Source organism: Haliotis rufescens, unplaced genomic scaffold, assembly GCF_023055435.1.
Source record: "Haliotis rufescens isolate VD_foot unplaced genomic scaffold, xgHalRufe1.0.p SCAF_5, whole genome shotgun sequence".
In the NCBI taxonomy this organism is placed as follows: domain Eukaryota; kingdom Metazoa; phylum Mollusca; class Gastropoda; order Lepetellida; family Haliotidae; genus Haliotis; species Haliotis rufescens.
In genome coordinates this window covers 61,971,525-61,988,125 of record NW_025964223.1, presented here as the reverse complement: position 1 = coordinate 61,988,125, position 16,601 = coordinate 61,971,525, and the positions used below count along the sequence as shown (strand labels likewise).

The 16,601-nt window shown below is 37.1% G+C and overlaps 1 protein-coding gene across 22 annotated transcripts in view; it reads left to right on the top strand.

Moving 5' to 3' along the window:
• Positions 1-16,203, top strand: part of LOC124143843 (anoctamin-4-like) — a 108,089-nt gene extending 91,886 nt beyond the window's left edge. For all 22 annotated transcript variants that reach the window (XM_048383584.1, XM_048383582.1, XM_048383583.1 and 19 more), the window contains 11 exons: positions 491-655; positions 1,223-1,259; positions 2,580-2,691; positions 3,867-3,924; positions 4,659-4,756; positions 5,166-5,296; positions 6,908-7,060; positions 7,726-7,778; positions 8,510-8,697; positions 9,887-9,983; positions 10,227-16,203. In XM_048383584.1, coding sequence (XP_048239541.1) covers positions 491-655; positions 1,223-1,259; positions 2,580-2,691; positions 3,867-3,924; positions 4,659-4,756; positions 5,166-5,296; positions 6,908-7,060; positions 7,726-7,778; positions 8,510-8,697; positions 9,887-9,983; positions 10,227-10,409 — 1,275 coding nt within the window. In that variant the 3' untranslated portion in view covers positions 10,410-16,203. The remainder of the gene's footprint in view (positions 1-490; positions 656-1,222; positions 1,260-2,579; positions 2,692-3,866; positions 3,925-4,658; positions 4,757-5,165; positions 5,297-6,907; positions 7,061-7,725; positions 7,779-8,509; positions 8,698-9,886; positions 9,984-10,226) is intronic.
• Positions 16,204-16,601: the final 398 nt, after the last annotated feature.

The window sequence follows — 16,601 nt, the reverse complement described above, 5'->3', positions numbered from 1 at the left end:
ATACTGTGTCTGAGACCTTTTAGCCTTTGGATTGGAGTAAATGAGGTGAGGTGAAATGGGGTTTATTGGACTTATATAGCGACGTGCATGCACGTGTATGTATGTGTGTAGCTGCTTGTACTAGTCCGGACTGATGTTGATTTATAGTGCTAGCTCACTAAGATACCATGCCGCAGTTAAACATGAATACCCCACTCAGACAAAGTATACTGACTCCGAGCCAACCAGTCCTTGTTTGAGCCCCTTAATCCTGAGCGCCAGACAGGGTAACAACAAGTTCCATCTTTGGGTATGATGCGGTCAGGGATCAAACCCCGGACCTTCCACTCTCCGGGGCGTGAAGTAAATGAAGGTAGGGTTGGGAATATTCATCATGGAATTGGGGCAATAGTCACTGAACATTCAAGTTGTTGCATTTGAAATAACATTTGTATTTTGAATATTTTTCTTTTCACACTGATTGATTTTGCTTCTATTCTTCTGTTGACAGTTGTGTGTGGTAGTGGCGGCAGTGTTTGGTGTCATCGTCTACCGTATCACGGTGTCTGCGCTCTTGTATGGGGCAAACCAGGAGGAGATCAGTCAGCGAGCTTCTACCATCACATCAGCAACAGCAGCTTGCATCAACCTCGTCATCATCATCGTGCTGGGCAGGGTAGGTGTCATTGATTGCAGTGATCCCAGCATATGGTTTGTGGGATGCTTACAATTTTGACATAAACTCACATGAAAAAACAAACCGCCAGTGGCATCCTCCCTGTTGATAAGAAAGAAATGTGTCGGGGAACGTAAATGTGCTGTTCTGTACATGATTTACAGGTAATTTTGTTATATATGAATATATAATAGACCTCCAAAGCTACCAGGGCCCACTTGCACAAAGTGATCTTAGTGCTACAACTATTGTAAGCCTATGTTAAAGAATGGGAGTTACGATCATCTTAGCGCTAAGATCACTTTGTGCAAGTGGTCCCAGATGAGTAAACTGTCACAGTGCTATTAGGAAGTAAAATGATTCTTTGTCAGCCACTTATAGGATTTTGTGTTATGATACAAATTACGACTGATATTATAGAATTTGTATGTTAGATTCGTCCATGTCATGGAAACACAAAAAAAGCATTTTTTTGCCCGCTTGAACACAATACATCTACCTAAGGAATGGGTGACATGCTCACAAGGCTGCATACAAGGACGTCATGCTCTTCATCCTTTGTTGCAGGTCTACTTGATCATTGCTGAGGTGTTAACAAATTTTGGTGAGTTACAATAAATTTTGATTGAGTTTATAATGGATATTAATAGAGTTTATAGCATATTTTGATTAAGTTTGTGACATATTTTGATTGAGTTTATTACATATTTTGGTGAGTTAAAAATATGTTTGGGTGAGTTAATAACATAATTTGATTTAGTTTATAACTTGTTTTGAGTAAGTTTATTACATATTTTGGTGAGTTTAAGTTTATAACATGTTTTTGTGAGTTTTTTTAAGAATGGACTTTCACTTTGTGTGAGTTGAATGGAGTGTGAACTTTTAATAGAATAAGGGCCACATTGTATGAACTTTGTCAAAAGCTTCTGTCACTTTGTGTGAGTTCATTGGAGTATGCACCTTGATAGAGTGGGGGCTAAACTGTATATGTATATCGTTTAGATATACAGAAATTATTTGTATTTCTCAACCGTGAAGCCTTGAAGTCAGGGATGCAAATTGACATTATCTTTCTAGAGTCACTTTGTCTAATGTTAACTGTATGGCAAGGGTCACTAAAACTGTAACGATGTGATCTCCAAATTGTAATGCAAAGGATAATCCAGAAATCAGTTTACAGAGAACTAAATTCTGAAATAAGGAAATTACTACACAAGGTCAATTAAAAATTAAGAGTGTATTGAAACACACTTTTTGGTTCCCGATCACAAGTATGTGGCAGCAGCAATGAGTAACAGGTCCTTTAACGTGTCAGTGCACTCAAGAGTGCCAAGAATTTGCCACTGTCAAATGTCTTGAAAGAAGCACATGCTCAGTTCTTGAATAGTATTGTTGGAAGCAGGCAAGAATTCGGTGTTTACAACTAGGTATCCAACCCGTACTTGGCAAGTCGATAAGTCATAGGTAGAAGGCTTTGAATCATCCTCATGTCACTCTTATAAAGTAAAAGGTGACTATACTTGTCGTAAGAGGCCACTAACGGGATCGAGTGGTCAGACTTGCTGACTTGGTTGATGCATGTCATCATATCCCAATTTTGTGGATCAATGCTCATGATGTCAGTCACTGGATTGTCTGTCCCTGACTCGATTATTTACAGACTGCCGTCATAAAGCTGTAATATTGCTGAGTGTGGCGTTAAACGACAAACAAACAAACAAATCTTATGTAGGATCAGCCAGCCTTCTAGAAACTGTCCCATCTCGACTGTCATGTTTGTCAACAACCAAAGGAGGCAACTCTAATCACACTCTCTCCACTGCCACATGGCAATGTGTTATCACTGTTTGTTAGTGAATGTGTCAGGTTATGTTGCATCCCTGGACGTGTTCAGCATGTTTGTAATGCTGGGCTATGTTGACAGAAACCCACCGCACACAGACAGAGTGGGAAGACAGCTTCACCCTCAAGATGTTCCTGTTCCAGTTCGTCAACCACTACGCCTCGCTCTTCTACATTGCCTTCTTCAAGGGAAAGTAAGTAACACAAAGCCAGCAGTCATTTCTTCGCTCATCTATTCGCAAACACCTGGTACAATCCCAATTTGATAGTGATTCATAAGCACATTTATGATATAGTCGGAATCGTACATTGGAGATTTCTTATGATTATGGAAATATTTTTTGCTGCTTTTATTCATTCTTAGTGAACTTTGGGGGTAGATTTGACCCAGTCATCAAAGGTGCCCAAACTGGATTTGTAGATTTGCATCTCTTAGGCACGTTATGATCCTGCAATTGTGGGTTTGAATCCCATATGCATATTGGTTTCAACAAACATTATCTAAAACCTGCATCACTTTGTTACACAGAAAGCTGACACGCCATCATATAATTGAAGACACAGTTACTCACTGATGTATGCTGCATCGATATTGAGACTTTTATGGAACTTGTAGTACTGAAGTCTCTTGGTAGAAAAATGCCCCATCATCTCCTGTAGGAGAAGATATGCACTGGGCTGCTGGGATTGGTACTTGGCACTTAGGAATTAAAGACTGACTATAATTCTAAGGTCTGGTGTCTTTTCTTACATATTGGTCAAGATCTTGTAATTGCTACCAAATTGAGGCAGTATTGATGTACAGTGGGATTGTATTAACTGAGAGAGTGAGTATGGTATTACTCTGCTTTAAGCAATATTCCAGCAATATCATGGCGGGGCCCACCAGGAATGGGCTTCACAATGTACCAAATCCGGGTCTTTGGCGTGACGAGAGGCTACCCCACCACCCCTTGTATTAACTGAGGTTTGAGTTCTTTAGGTGTGGGGCAGGATATGCTCTCCTGGTATCATCACTACTTGATAGTGATTCATAAACACATGGTCTTGGTATATCGTACAACCTGCTCTGCTTTTGGCAGAGATTTCCTATGATTATGGAAAGGGTTTTGTCACTTCTATTTACTTTAATAACTTGTTGGGACCTTCAATTTGACCCAATCTTATATATGTAGATGAAATCCACTTTTGAGACCAGCTTTTAGTCAGTGTTTTATTTACTCTGATAACGTGAATAAAACTTGGACATTGGACATTGGTTTACTCGCACAAGACTTGATGTCATTTTTCAGATGCAAAACCTTGTGTCTTTATCACGATTCCCTGGAATCATATGTAGACTCTAGATTCCTGCAATCTTGTTTTTCAGATTAACTGGTCGACCAGGCAACTACAACAGGGCGATCCTCGGCAGCAGGCAAGAAGAGGTTGGTACTATTTTGGAACTGTGTGGGATCTCAAAGGACCCTGTTCCATAAAGCGATCTTAGCAACTGCATACTCTAAGAGCTACAGATGACAATCTTCATGCTAAACTCGCTTTGAGGAATGGTGATTCCATTGTTCCATGAAGACTGAGACAATTACTGTACCTTAACAAAGATATATGACAGTACCAGTGCTAACATCGCTTTGTGGAATGGGGCCTGATATAGGGACCATAAAGTTATCATCCACTTTACTCAACACCTTTGTGTTTCTGGTATGTCAGTCTTGCCCAACATATTGAAGTTCAAGCCCTGAACATGGGTCCAAAGCGTTTTGAAATTTGGTATAGCAAAAGTTATCATCCACTTGACTCAACACCTTTGTGTCTCTAGTATGCCAGTCTTGCCCAACATATTGAAGTTCACCCCCTGAACATGGGTCCAAAGCATTTTGAAATTTTGTATAGCAAAAGTTATCATCCACTTGACTCAACACCTTTGTGTCTCTAGTATGTCAGTCTTACCCAACATATTGAAGTTCACCCCCTGAACATGGGTCCAAAGCGTTTTGAAATTTGGTATAGCAAAAGTTATCATCCACTTGACTCAACACCTTTGTGTCTCTAGTATGTCAGTCTTGCCCAACATATTGAAGTTCAAGCCCTGATAACATGTTATGACAAGTACTCTGCCAAGGAGCTGGGGGAGGTGTGAGATGAGCTGTATATGTTCCAGTGTGACCCTGCAGGCTGTCTGATAGAGTTGTGCATCCAGCTGGGAGTCATCATGATCGGCAAACAGACCTTCAACAACTTCAAGGAGGTTGTTCTGCCGTAAGTACTTCTGTGATTTGTGTTGAAACTACCATGTCACAATTAAAGGTCCTGAAGATGTGTAACAGATGCCGTTTATACTCTACTCTTTATGCTCTAAAATTTAGGGATCCGATGGTCACAATTGCTACTGAGCATGGATAGTGTTTTTGTGTTTGTTGTTTAACGCCTTATTCAACAGTATTCCAGTTATATGATGTAAGCCTGTAAATAATCAAGTCTGGAGCAGACAATCTATGGTTTCCAAAAACAAAAATAGGCAATTTGTTCAGTAAACAATATTGCAGGAGTGAATTTTACTTAAGACTTAGATACTTTGAGCCTTGTTGAGCTCAAAGCTCTCCTAGATTAGAAGACACCAAGAAAGAAATTCTCAGCAAGTATCCGACTGTATGGTTGTTTTTTGCAGGAAGGTGATGAACTGGTTCAAGTCACGTAAGGTGTCTGATGAGGAGAAGGAGACTCTGCCCCGCTGGGAGGAAGATTATAACCTTTCTACCATGCCTGACCTGGGACTGTTCGATGAATATTTGGAGATGGGTGGGTATTTGGAATTAGTTCCAATGGGGCACCATGAGTAGAATATGTCCGCAGTACCCCATGATGCTTATAAGAGTTCACTTATGAAGATCTGGGAACAGAAATGATTAGCCAAGTGTGTTACTGTACCAAGTGTGTTTGGCCAGCATGACACATACTGATGTATGGAGCCTGTTTCACATTCTTCCTTGTACATGTAGGTGACCTCATTTGCATATTTATCAGATGGTGATACCAAGTTTATCGGCTTGTGTTATCGCTACAGTGTTACACCAAATTAGTGTACCTATTTGTGAAAGATTTGTGACATATGGATCCCTGATATGTAACATTTGAGTCTATTGTATGTCTGTGTTAATCGGTTTGTGAAGACACTTGTGTGAGGAGAATAGGTCCATAGGCAAAGGGTAAAGAGGAATAGGTCATAGGTGTTCAGTGACTGTCCTCAGAGGCAAAAGAAAAGGGTAACAGGTCCTTGGTGTTCAATGCTGTCCTCAGAGGCCAAATAAAAAGGTAAAATGTCCTTGGTGTTCAATGCTGTCTTCAGAGGCAAAACAAAAGAGTAAAAGGTTCTCGATGTTCAATGCCTGTCCTCAGAATCAAAATAAAAAGGTAACAGGTCCTTGGTGTTCAATGCTGTCCTTAAAAAGCAAGGAAAAGGGGAATAAGTTCTTAATATTCAATGACTGTTGTCAGTGGCAAAAGAAAAGGGTTATAATTGCTTAGTTTTCAATGCCTGTCCTCAGAGGCAAAGGAAAAGGGGACTAGTGAATGAGTGAGTTGGGTTTAACTCCTCGTTTTACAGTATTCCAGTTATATCACGGCGTGTCAGCTTAATGTGGGAGGAAAGCCCGAAGTGATGCAGGTCTCAGACGTGTACCACTTCTGTGAAACCCATGAGTATGGGTATGGTGATGTCAAACCTAGAAACATAATCGGGGCGAACCGGGATTCGAACCCACAATCATAGGTTTCTGGCGTGCCCAGGGGACGGAACTCTGCACAGCGAATTGCGGTGCCTTTGACGACTGGGCCACCCGTGCCCCCGAAAAGGCGAACAAGTCCTTAGTATCCCGTGCCTGTTTTCAGAGGCAAGGAAAAGGGGAATAGGTCCATATCATTCAATGCCTATCCTCAGAGGCAAAGGAAAAGGGTAAAAAGTACTTAGTATTCAATGCCTGTTTTCATAGGTAAGGGAAAAAGGTAATAGGTCCTTAGTATTTAATGCCGGGTATCAGATGCAAAAGGATCAATGTCCCCACTTATAATTAGATCATATCAGTAAGAAGTATCTGTTAGTTTTAGTTATATATTAAGGTTCATATCCTTAACCAGGATACATATCTTGTTATATAACAGGTACTCAAAATCTAATTTTAGTTCAATTTCATGCACAAATTTAATCTATTTGAATGCACTTAGTCAGGGGTAGCCTAGTGGTTATAGTGTACGCTTGTTAGGCTGAAAACCAGGTTTGATTCCCCAGACCTATTTTAAGGACATGTGAACATTTCCTCTATATGTTCTTCAAACCATACAGATATCTCTCATTAAATATGTTCAGGATATTCTCTGTCATACACCTTCAACCTTTGTTTTTCTTTCTTTCAGTTATTCAGTATGGATTTGTGACTATTTTTGTGGCAGCATTCCCACTGGCGCCATTATTTGCGCTCCTTAACAACATCATCGAAGTGAGACTGGATGCTTACAAGTTTGTGACACAATGGAGGCGACCTCTTGCAGCAAGAGCTCAGGATATTGGTCAGTACTGGGTGTTGAACATACACAGCTTTAGTACGCTAGTATTTCAGACCTTCAGGCAGCTTGGTCCCCATGCTGTATCCAATGATTGCTGTAAGATTTGACTAATGAGGATTAGGTGGTTACGATAAGGGCATGACTGTTTATATGTGAACATGAGTACTGGTCCAGACATACAAAGATTTAGCTGAGCTACTTCACCCTGTGGGAATAGCCAGCATGCGCCAAGCTGTCAGATGTAACTAATGAGGATTGGATGGTTACGGTATGGGGCCTGGTGGCTTACCTGTCAACATGAATACTGGTCCAGACATACCAAGATTTAGCTGAAATAGTTAATCCCTCATGTGCTCAGCCCAGGACTCGTTATGTTTATGGACAGGCAAAGGTAACTCAAAGGGTATAAATAGGCTTTCCTATCTCCTTGGAGCACAGTACTGTGGTCTAGTGGAAAGAACATCTTCCTGGAGAGCAGAATGTCTGTGGTTCATCCCCAGCCGAGTCTTACCAAGAAATGTTAAGAGATGATACTTGTTGTTGCCCTGCCTGGCACATTAAGGGGATAAGAAAACGTTTTTATGTATAGGATGTTTTCCTGATGTGTTAGAGATCATGAACACTGAATTTATTTATCCTTCCTAGTCATTATCTTCCTCCTGTTTCAGGAATCTGGTTTGGAATCTTGAGAGGCATCTCCACTGTGGCTGTTGCTTCAAATGTAATGGACTCACATTGGTCTATATATTTATCTTGGGGACTCGCTGTAATACATTTGGGGGTCCTAAGTGACAATTTCCAGTAACAAATAAAATACAAAGTATGTATGATGCCTCCTGCTCGTTATGGAAGGGGAGATCTTTGTTTGATGGAAACTGAGTGAAGAAAGTCTGACATGGACTGTTCCAACAATGATCGTAGTTCTGGTCACAGACCCGTGAAGATCTGGGTTAGAATAGGTCTTCAGCAACCCATGCTTGCCATAAATGGCGACTATGCTTGTCGTAAAAGGAGTAACAGGATCGAGTGGTCAGGCTCGCTGACTTGGTTGATGCATGTCATCGTTCCCAATTAACAGGATTGTCACTTGATTGTCTGGTTCAGACTCGATTATTTACAGACCGCCATCATATAGCTGGAATATTGCTGAGTGCGGCGTTAAACAACAAACACACACACACACACACACACACACACACACACACACACACACAAAAAAGGTTCTGGTCACAACAGAAAATCATGCTTCAGTTATAGAAGTTTCGTGCTTTCCAACATCAGAACTATTTTACATCCTATGGGACTTGCAGTGGATATTATCTGTGTCTATTGTTAATTTTGATGAACATAGGGCACAAAAATTGTAAATTGCAGGTAAACTGAATCACTGTGTATTATTAGCGTTGACTAACTTCTGTCGATGAGTATATTTATGCTGTTTGCTACTTTCAGGCTTGTATCATCGCGTTTACATCCGAGTTTGTACCCAAACTGGTGTATCGGTTTGCCTATGACAATAACGGCTCCCTGGAAGATTACATTAAGTTCAGCTTGTCGGAGTTCAGAGTGAAAGATTATGAGAATTCAAGCTTACCTGCTGACCTCAAAGTTGATGAATTTGGGGAAGTTACAACATGCAGGTATGATTGACCTTTTGTATTGATCTCAGTACAGTGTTTGAAAGTTAAGGGGCCCTTGTTGTAACCCTGTTTTGTTGTCTTCATGATTTATTCGGTCAATTGAGATGTTCTGTAGGGCCAATGGACATTATTGCTAGGGAGCGTGTGAGTATAGTTTTACGCCGCTTTTAGCAATATTCCAGCAGTATCGCAGCGGGGAACACCAGACATGGGCTACACACATTGTACCTATGTCAGGAATCGAACCCGGTTCGTCGGCATGACGGGCCAATGCTTTGATCACTAGGCTACCCGATCGCCCCGACATTATTTTTAATATTGTTAATGTGTTATTGTTACTGCTAATTATTTCTTTGGGGGAAACATCTTGTGAGTTTTATGTGTCTACATTGTTTATTTTTTTCATTGTTTTCTGAATGCAATGAGTGGAAATGTTTTGTATGTATTTTTTTATACATAAGGGGGTTTATGTGTGTTTACGGCATAAATATTGACCTTTTCAACAAATATGAATTTCAGAAAATAATGTAAATTGTTATGTTTCATCTCAACATGATAAAACTTCTTATGAGTAATATTTTGTATATTTTGATCTAGTGACTTGATTGACAATCAACTTTCATTGAGGCTTCTGTTTGTATGCGGGATCAGAATTGAAGATGAAACCACTGACGAAGCAATTAAAATATTGAAAAGTTACTTAATGACAGACCATTTGATATTCGGGAGGTGGGGCTGGAATTTTGTATCAAAATTTGATATTTTTTCAGCTTAAGCTGCAAAACCAGATATTTTTTTCTTTTAAAACTATGAGTCTGAATCTTTTAAGAAAAACAACTTGCGACAATGCAGTTTTTGTGGCGGGCAACTTCTTTTTTTCCCCAAAGGTCAAGCATAATTATTATTTTCAAGAATTTTCAGGGAAATTTTTTTTTCCCGATAAAATTTAGTCTGGTTCCTTTTGCAATAATCTAAAGGATGGCCATCTGGCAAACCAGGACAGTTGACCCAAGTGAGCTAATATAATAGCTGATGATCCATCTTTCCTCTCTTCTCATCTGTAAACTTAGTATGAAATCTTTTTCAAAAGGAAAATTGGTAAGAAAGAAAAGTCAAAAAGGCTCATGTACCTTAGTACCTTAGTATTTGAATATGATTAATAAAAACAATTGGTATATTTATTTTTCAGCTACAGAGATTACAGGGATGAAACGAAAAACTACGCCTACAGTACAGTGTTCTGGCATATCCTTACAGCCAAGCTAGCCTTCATCATTGCGTTCATTGTGAGTTGATAATATTCATCCTTTAAGTATGCTTGTCACTAGGACCAATTGTTAGCCATGAAAATGGTATATTTGGTGGATATTATTGCAATATCTATGGATATAATATGTTAAACGTTCCTGAAAATACAAATTCTCTGACTGTTTTGTTGTTTACCAGTTTTCTTTCGCTGTCTCTGTGCAAAGCTTCAGTGTACATCAGACATCAGTTTTTGATCCTGATATGTTTTGCTTCTGTTGCAGTTGGTTGTGGTGTTCCTGTCTTGGTTGGTGTCCTACCTTGTCCCAGACATCCCCCGCACAGTCAAGCTTCAGATGCTTCGAGAGAAACATTTGGCAAAGGAAGCTGTTCTACATGCGGAAGCCCTGAGGAGAGAGAACAATGTCAGGCGTCGAAAAGTGGATACAGAGGGTCCATTGTACTAGCACCAGGATGGCCTGTGTTTCTAGGGGAGAAAACTCTCAGTTACTTCCTGTCCTGTGTTGGTAGGGGAGACAACTCTGTTACATCATGCCCTCTGTTGCTAGGGGTGATAAATCCATGTAACTTCTTGTAGGCTGTTGGTAGGGGAGATAACTCTGTTACTACTATTGAACACCGGAGATAACCTTGAAACATATTTAAAGCGAGGAAGGTAGGTAAATCTGTTGAATTGGGAGGAACCTAGGCTTTGATTATGAAAGTGTTAATTATATAATAGCCTACTCTGTGGATAAGGACCAGAGTTGGACATAGTGGTGTAATTTTGATTGTTTTGTTGAACAATAGTGACATCTAACTCACAATACATAGCGCAGTTTAATTAGTCTTGGAGATGGCCAGTTGATTATAGACACATTAGCCAAAGAATGCTTTTGTTCTAAACTATTGTTTATAACTGTGTTTTATAATTAGTGACTCGGTGATTGATATATGTGTCAGTAATGGACCACTTTTGTCTGGGAAAGAAAATAAGGATAATATTTTTATAAAATTATATATTTTCTTAAAGGTTTCCTTACTTTCCTTTTGAGTGAAAGTAAGTTTGATTTATTTCACTCAAGAAAACAGATTCTTTTTATGAAATATATACATTCAGAGTGTGATCCCCAACTACCATAGACTAAAGAAGTCAATTTTACCAAGAAACATCACAAGACAGCAAACTGAGTACTTTGTTTTTTTATGAAATGATTTTTTGACAGATAAACATATTACAGAGTAAATTAAGCACTTTTTTTTCTCTTTATGCAGATTTACCAGTAAACTATTAATGCTGTAGTGTTGCAAATTGTGAATACTAAAAGAAGGATGCTACTGTTACTCAGGCTCTTTGAGTTTGTGTACATGTCAACTGTACATGTAGATGATATTGTATTCATAGTTTTAAAGAATTAAATGATTTATACTGTATAAGAAACCACCGAACAGTGATATATTTATATGTAAACCAAAAAAGTGTTGCCAAAATTTTCCCTTTCATGTTTTTTAACTTTCACAAAATAATGAAAATAAAAGATGTTGTGGGTTATGCATTTGTATATTCCTGAACTTACAAATTCCCAATTTTTGTAATGTGTGTAAAGGGATGTGCAAGTATATTATGGAGAATTTTTTATCCTTAGATGTCCTGTAAACAAATTGTATCATTGTTATTAGCATGAATTGTACATATAAAAAAGAATTCTTCCTCTGAGTCTTTTTAGTGGTTAATCTAAAACCCTTGAAAATACCATTGAAATCAGATTCCCAAACAGTTAATATACATACATTCAACTTCAACCTTGCTGTTAGTGTGGTCTTACCATAATATGATGTTTTAATATCCCACTGTCACAGGCCCTATATTTGGCTTATAAATAGTGTATAGTGTTTTGTATATGTAAGTCTTTATGCATACTCTTTCATAATGCCTAACCTCAAATCTACTAACAGGATTAATTTTATGCTATTTTGGCATATTAAGTGTTTTCTTCTTATTCACTACAATTATAATCGATACTAACCGATTTAAATTGCTCAAGATTGTTTCAGCATCATGTGATGTGAAGTACAAAGATGAGGAGTTAAATACTGGAGTGATTATTTTCTCCAGCTCAATTGTAAATAAAGATTATTTTACTGTGGCAGCATGGATACTTTCTACATATTTGTAGAGAACATTAACATTTTGGAAAGAATGTTTGAACATATTTCCGTTTCAGCTATGTACTGATGTTGTTACCAGTTTTCTATAAGACTTGTTACACCTGCAGCCTTAGACACATACAGTATCACAAGCATTGGATCAGTATTGATAAAATTCATATTTTGGGTAATATTGTGAACCAGAAGTATATATTTTTTTGTGTAAATAATTTTCAGTATTTCATCCTTTCTTCCACCAGGTAAGAAACAAATAGGTTTTCATTGGATTATTGTGTCCAGGAATAATCTATCGGTATTGTAATTGATGATTTTTTCATAAGTGAACCAAATTTCAACAGGAATTATGTGAAAATTTCAAGCATGAATTGCCTCCTTAAACCATTGAAAGGTTATATTTCAAAGCAGCTAATTTATTATAATGATTTCAGTATTGTGTTAATCAAACTCTCTCTTTTTCTTATCTCATTTTTGTGAAGAAAAAGTCAAGCTTTCAGCCCTGACTCCAGCATGTGTTAAACTGAGTTAATTCTTTATCAGATCTTTGCATACTTGGAACAAAATAGCACCATTGTAAAAAGGCTTACTTGTAAAATTTGTATGTTCTTGTATTTTTGTGTTGAAGGATCTGTACAGGATGTAGCATACAATCAAAATAGTGATAACCAATTAGGTACAGGTCTTGCCACAATGCAAAAGGGCACACTTGTCCAATCTGGCATCTGGAAAAAAGGATCTTGAAGACCGGAATCATATTTCTTCTTTTCTGAAATGCAATGTACATTCACTGCACCAAATGCTTCAGATGAAGATGTATTGTTTTCTGGCAACAACTGATGGACAAAAAGTATAATTTCATTGTAGTCTTCCAAGCTTTAGGGATGGTCTCATTTTGACAAACATTGTGAGATATTGAAATTGAACTTCAGAGATCAGCAATACTTACAAACGCACAAGTAAGTTTGGGAATAAACTTGACTTTCTTTCTTTTGTAAAACATTGTTGTGATCCTTAATGTTATTCAGACAATGGTATGGTAACAATTTGATGATAATTATAATCATGTAGACAATGGTAAAGTAGACACATTTTGATCATTGATGTCATGTGGACATGGTATGATTTGTTGATCAATAATGATATGCAGACATTATACATGTTGCATGTGTTATCAAAATAAAGGTTTTATCTGTTTCATACAAAACCTATTTACCGGTAATAATATTGAATTCAGATAGACTGTTGTTCATTCTTCTTGGCAATTTCTTTCAGTGGCATTTAGAAGTTGGTGTGTTGAAGTAAAACGAGTTCTATGTATGAACAACTTCTTTATTACAATTAGTGCGACGTTTCGGTGTAGATCCTAACACCTTTATCAAGCAACCAACTTCTAAATGCCACTGAAAGAAGATATACGTCGTCTTCATGGAGACGTGGCAATCTCATCTATCAACATCACTTGCTTGATAAAGGTATTAGGATCTACACCGAAACGTCGCACTAATTGTAATAAAGAAGTTGTTCATCCATAGAACTTGTTTTACTTCTTGGGAATTGTCACAAAATATGTCATGTATATGGAGTAGAAATCAATCTCAAGGTAGAGACGATTTTATGATTAATGACTTTGCTAAATTGATATATGAAATGAATTGAGAACATTTGGAAAATGTTTACTATAAATATTGGAAAATGAGAAGTAAAACTTTCTAAGTACAAGTTAATAACCAAACTAACTTACATTCTTTGAGTGTTTACTTTTGATGAACATGCTGATCTACATATCACACTTATCAGAAAATAACAGAATATCCAAATATCATGCTATGTAATTATGCATAAATTACTAAAGTGTTCAGTGTAAAAAGAATATTTACTTCAAATGAAAACGGTGATAAATAATGATTGTTGTCCATGAACATGTGTTATTGATTTGAATGTAATTGTTGGATTTGTTCAATGTTTAGTTGTTAGAATAATATTAAGACATTTACACTATCAGTTGGTAGGACAATGATTCAAGCTCACTAGGTAAATAATGTTTCTCTTGGTACATACTTCTCTGCAATTTTGAGATATATGTACACAGATTTACAATGAGTTTCACAATCCTTGTACTTTGTAAACAGTAATTTTCGGGACTCAAGAAAGAGCCTACTTAATAGCCACATATTTAATTTTGTTGAATTTGATTACTTGCTCAAATTTAAATTGGGTAAATGTCTACTTTGCTGAACTGTTTATCATATTTCCTTGATTTGATGGAAGTCTTTGTAGTTGTGATGTTTATTTCTCGTGCAATGGTTTCAGTCTGATTTATTTTGTAGATTATTTAATGTAACCCTTTTACTTTTTCTTTGTTTTCTATTCATATTTTTCTGTTTATTATTTCAGTTGATTTTTGTATTTTCATAAACCAGAATAACTCATACTGTCTTTTCTTGTATTTATTTATATCTTGATACAGGCATGAGTGTATTATTGCAATGTAAGGAGAATTTCAGTTTGATCTTTAACCTCATCCTTTTACTATGATATTTGGCAACATCAGATTATGCTGAATGTAAAGTGCTTCTTAGTGCTAGTGACATCTTTCTGGCTGGAATATGTGTCCAATGATAAGGCTCTATTCAATTATTGACTTAAATGTTTTCATTTAGATATTTGGACAATTTTATGTCCTGAAGTGTACATAAACTGGTATTGCTGGTATATGTCCTTTAACATTCAATGTAATGTCTTTAAAATGTTTATGGAATTTGATTTGTGAACTTTCAGCTGTGAGATAGCTAGAAAATGTTGTGTTTCTGAAAATAACAGTAGGAAAATCATTACTTCAGGGAAAAACAACTGTTTTATTTTGTTAAGATCACCTTTTTTAACTGATTGTCGAACAATGATTATATGTGAATTTATTTTTGTAAAACAAACTCACAGAAAATGATTTTTCACATTTTGATTTGATATTTTTGGATACCCAGAAAAGTGCCTGAATTTGAACCAATCCAGGTATTTCAAGAACTTTGTTCATTTGCAGAAGTCAGTTTTTCAATGATGTTGTATATGAATATGTACAAATATGCTGCTGGGAACCCATTTCATTCTGTAAATTTGAATAATTAGCTATGCTGCACGTGATAAAACTTGCTGTTGATGCCTGAAGGATCAAATAGGAGATAAGTAAATAACACAGAATTATTGGTTACTCTTATACATTAAACAGCGTCTTTTATGTCATGCATTTGAGCATTTTTAGTGAACATTTCAAATGTTATTTTGCAATGACAATAAGGCCACAACAAATTTATTACTGGTTTGTCCAATGTTTTATTTAGCTTTTCGTTCATCTTGCCCTTACATATATGGCACAGTGTCAAGGCTGGCTACAAGAAAGGAATCTTGTTAGCTTTCTGTGAATCAAGACGTTTCAGACAACCTTGAATAAATGTAGGTAGGTCAAGGTACAATCTACTCAGCTTCAGGCCATACTGTTTTTTATTCGGTTTACAGATTTTGATAGTGAAATATTTGGTCAGTAGGTCAAAATAATATTAGAAATAAAACACTTTTTACAGAATTGATTTAATCATCTGAAAGTTTGATTTGGATTGGCAGGTGATAATTTAAAAAAGAAAAGAATTGGCCTGATTTTTATCCCATAAATATTTTAAATCTAAAAACCTACAGTGGCATTTCTTAGTCGTTTATATTGTAAATGCGATCTTTACCTTTGACAGTCTAAAAATATTGTCATTCTGAATTGATTTCTTCTGATTTTATTTTTTGTAAGGGTAGTCGGATCCATCAGGCAAACTAATTTTTTGTCAGAAAGTCAAAGAACAGGGGGACAACTCCATGTTGTTGTACTATATATTTTCATTTTTATGTCTGATATTGAATGATAAGGTAACCCAAAACATAACTGCTATAATCTACATTTGTATGTTCTGAACCCACCTTTGCTTGTGAGGCTACCTTGGCTGATATATGCATTAGGCATGCATGTTAGTATCTTGTCATGTTCATCAAGCTATGTGTATCTATGACATGCTTGTGATACATGTTCATTTCACATCAATAAATATGATAACCCGAGCTGGGTTTTGTTGTGATATTCAAAGATTCAATAGAAGATTGTTGTTTGATAGTGTTCACTTCAATGAAAAGTGCTTAAATGGGGTGCGTGCACGCGCTAGTCCAGACTAGTCCAGACTAATGCGGGTTTTATAGTGTTAGCCCACTGAGATACCGTGCCGCAGTTTAACACGATACCCAACTCAGACATATTATACTGACTCAGAGCCGACTTGTTTTACCCCCTTATTGCCAGGCAGGGTAACAAGTACCATCTATTAACATCTTCTGATATGCCCGGAATGGAACCACTTACCTTCCACCCCCTGGCAGACACTATCTACTAGACCATGACAATGATTATTAACAGAGCAACCAGTGTAAACTTTGTTTCATGACATGTCTTAAAAATGCATCAA